At 43.3% G+C, this 4,016-nt stretch overlaps 1 protein-coding gene across 1 annotated transcript; it reads right to left on the bottom strand.

Moving 5' to 3' along the window:
* Positions 1–587: 587 nt before the first annotated feature.
* Positions 588–2,788, bottom strand: LOC116974954 (gamma-crystallin S-1-like). Its single transcript, XM_033023572.1, has 3 exons — positions 2,757–2,788; positions 2,416–2,658; positions 588–932 (listed from the first exon to the last, which is right to left on the bottom strand). Exons 1-3 carry the CDS (start codon positions 2,763–2,765, stop codon positions 657–659), a joined length of 528 nt encoding a protein of 175 aa, XP_032879463.1. The 5' UTR covers positions 2,766–2,788; the 3' UTR covers positions 588–656.
* Between the last annotated feature and the right edge of the window lie 1,228 nt (positions 2,789–4,016).

Here is a 4,016-nt window from a genome sequence, read left to right as displayed (position 1 = left end):
GTAGATAGAGTGCTAAAAAAAAGGCATATGGTCAGGGTATTGAGAGTTAGATAGTCAGATATTTTTAAGGCAGAGATAGACAAATGCTTGATAAGAACAGGTGTTAATGGTTATGGGGAGAAGGCAGGAAATGGGATTAGGAGAGCAGTGATCAGCCATGATTGAATGGCGGAGTAAACTCAATGGGCCGAATGGCCTAATTCTACACCTATAATGTGAACTTGTGATGCCGATTTATCGGGCTTTGCTTAGGCCGCATTTCAAGTAGAGTGTGCAATGCTGGTTACCCCATTACAGGGAGGATGTGGAGGCTTTGGAAAAGGTGCAGAAGAGGTTTAACAGAATGATGCCGGATATGGCGACATTGCTGAGGAAATTAGGGTCTGGTAGCTGGAAGATGTTGGGACTATTCCTTACTTTCCGTTTCGTTTCGATGCTGCTCGAATGGAGGAAATGTTAACTGAAACCCCTAGTTTTAAATGTGCAAAGAATTATAGCTGATCTCAGCTCCATGGGAAAAGGTGGTGTTCTTTGTTGTGGGTCAGATGTCATCAGAATACAAAAATAGAAACTAATAAGCAAAGCAGTAAAGTGGATAACACTTTATTATGCCGAAGAATATTTCAGTAGGACAAGATAATTTGTTCAGCAACAATCTAGAAGTCCCTCATGCGCCTGAAAGACCCGATGGAGGAGTTGAATCCGCCCCAGTCATTGTATTTCCTGTACTCCCCAGGTCTCATGAAGTACTGTCGGCCTCTGTAGTTGGGTTGTTCATAGAAGATCCAGTAACCATCCATCACGTGGCAGGAGTGAATGTCACGGTAACGGAAACAATCGTAGACGGAGGGACAGTCATCCATGAATTCCATCATCTGTCCTCCAAATTCAGGCCTCTCGTAAATCTTCATCCTGTAGTTGCCTCCTCGGTACTGGAATAGAAAGAAAATGGTAATTGTCTTGATGCTACATCTGGATCAATGTCTAGAAAGAAGCAGCAGAAGAAGCATTTGATCGCTGAAGTTTATTACTCATACGATGAGCTGGAGAAACAGTGAGCAGGCGAGAACACCAAATAAAAGCATCTAGATCTGGTGATACTTAACAGGACAGGCAGCGTCTGTGGAGGGAGAAGCAATTCATACATTCATAAGTTATACGTGCCAATTTAAGCTATTCGGCCCATCGAGTCTAGTCTGCCATCCAATCATGGCTGATCTACCTTTCCCTCTCAACCCCATTCTCCTTCCTTCTCCACACAACCGCTGTCATTCACATAACTTCTCTGAGGAGGGAGAAGGATCGATCAACTAAAGCGAATATCTGTAAATATCGGTGAACGGCACCCAACATAGACTGGGTGGTTGAAGTGATGGTGCCACTAGCTGATGGGTAATGGTGAAGGGGTGAGGAGATGTAAACAGAAGGAGATGAGATAGAAAAAAATCATGTTGCAACTGTGAGATATCGATGGCTGGAAATCTGAAGTGAAAGAATGCGAAAGAAACCAACAGATTAGGTGGTGTCTTTGAAAAAGAAAACGTGGAATCATTATCTTCAGTTCAAGAACTTTTCTTAGGAGTTGCTTGTTCCGAGAGAGACTGGTTATTAGAAATTGAAATTAGAAATTGAAGATAGACACAAAATGCTGGAGTAACTCAGCGGGACAGGTAGCATCTCTGGATAGAAGGAATGGGTGAAGTTTCAGGTCGAGACCCTTCTTCAGACAGAGAGTCAGCGGAGACAGAGATAAGGAAGGGTAAGGTGTGAAAACAAGACATCAAAGGGGATAAGGCTCGGAAAACGTAGAACAGATCATTATTAGCTAGGGGGAGGAGACAACAAAGCATACAGAGATAAAATTTAATCAGGAGGACAGTCAGACTGGTTGGGGAACTAGGATGGGGGTGGGATGGAGAGAGAGGGAAAGCAAGGATTACTGAAGTTAGAGAAGTCAATATTCATACCACTCTGCAAGTGAAATATGAGATGCTGTTCCTTCAATTTGTGCTGGACCTCACTTTGACAGAAAGGCCAATATGTGAATGGGAGGAGGAGTTAAAGTATTTACCAACCGGGAGTTGACCTGTAAAATATCCTTTAACATTCTGTTAAATAATTCACCTATCAGTTTGGCATATTTAATTACTGTGAGAAAATTAACTGGACGATTTTACTTAAACTTTAGAGTTCTGTGCAGCAAGCCTTATCTGTGCATTTTAGGTATGGATAATGTTGTTCTAAGAACAAAACTGTAAACCTCATTGCAAACTTAGCTACATCACTTCCAAATGTAACGTCCTTACAAAAACATCCATAAACCTTCCACAGTCGGTCAAGAGAAATTAAATATCAAACAACGCCCATTTCTACTCTTCATTCAGGATAAAACACAAAAAACTAAAAGGAACTCACGTGTGGGTAGCTGCGACAGGACCTGATGTTGTCGTTGAATCCCATCCAGCGCTGGTAGTCAGGATACTCCCCCCTGTTCAGGACATACTGGTACCCCATGTAGTTGGGTTTCTCGTACGCCACCCACCAGTCACTCTCCACACGGATGGAGTTACAGTGGCTGAAGTAAGGGGACAGGTCGGCACAGTCGGTGCTGCACTCATAGTGCCGACCCTGGAAGTTCCTGTCCTCGTAGAAGATGATCTGTGGGAAGAAATAGGTTTTTAAATTGATAGATTCTCAAACTACGAAATATTCACCAACAAATTCTAATATCGTTTCATGAACTAAATTGCCATTACCTTTCCCATTTTGAGCTCACAGTTGGCCTGGTAACTGACTGTGTGTAGCACTGTCTCACACAGCTAGGTATTTATACGCTGGGCAGAAAGCTTCACTAGGCTATACTTTTGTTATTCTAATGATTCAGGATTGAAATTCAGCAGATACCAATGAAGCCCATGGAAGAGTTTATTGTAGAAAAACTGTTGAAAGACACCTGATGTGTCAATGACTCTTTCTATTTTGCTGTTGTGTCACTCTAATTGTTGTTTGAGTAAAAGCAGTTTTGGACTAGATGTTGATAAGTGGCAAGTGCCCATCACACCAAACAAAACCTTGCCAATTGCTATTTCCTGATGTGGGAACACTCACCATTTCTTTTGATATTGCATTGCAATTCCATCTCTCTTTCCCCTACCATCAATATTGAGTCACATCGGTAGAGTTGTTGCCTTACAGCACTTGCAGCGCCAGAGATCCAGGTTCGATCCTGACCGCATGGGTTTTCTCCGAGATCTTCGATTTCCTCCAAAGACGTACAGGCTTGTAGGTTGGCTTGGTTAAAGTGTAAATCGTCCCTCGTATGTGTAGGATAGTGTTAATGTGCAGGGATTGCTGGCCGGCGTGGAATTGGTGGGCCGAAGGGCCTGATTCTGCCCTGTATCTCTAAACTAAACTAAATATCCTGAGAATCATCATTGACCTAAAATTGATATGAGCCAGGCATTTAATCACGATTAACGGATGAACGGATGAGAGGAGTAGCAACAAACTCAACTCTTGACCTCAATGGATGTCAAGTTTAGTGTCATATGCACATGTACGGTGTGATAGGTGTAGATCAGTGTCACTCATGCTATGAGTCATACGGTGGCTCCGCCCACTGGTTTAATAGGAAGCCCTTTTCCCTTTCTTCCCCAGTCTTGAGACCACACCTGGAGTATTGTGTGCAGTTTTGGTCCCCTAATTTGAGGAAGGACATTCTTGCTACTGAGGGAGTGCAGCTTAGGTTTACAAGGTTAATTCCCGGGATGGCGGGACTGTCATATGCTGAGAGAATGGAGCAGCTGGGCTTGTACACTCTGGAGTTTAGAAGGATGAGAGGGTATCTCATTGAAACATATAAGATTGTTAAGGGCTTGGACACGCTAGAGGCAGGAAACATGTTCCCGATGTTGGGGGAGTCCAGAACCAGTGGCCACAGTTTAAGATTAAGGGGTAAGCCATTTAGAACGGAGACGAGGAAACACCTTTTCTCACAGAGAGTGGTGAGTCTGTGG

This window comes from Amblyraja radiata, chromosome 7, assembly GCF_010909765.2.
Source record: "Amblyraja radiata isolate CabotCenter1 chromosome 7, sAmbRad1.1.pri, whole genome shotgun sequence".
NCBI classification, from domain to species: domain Eukaryota; kingdom Metazoa; phylum Chordata; class Chondrichthyes; order Rajiformes; family Rajidae; genus Amblyraja; species Amblyraja radiata.
This window is presented reverse-complemented; position numbering and strand designations above follow the sequence as displayed.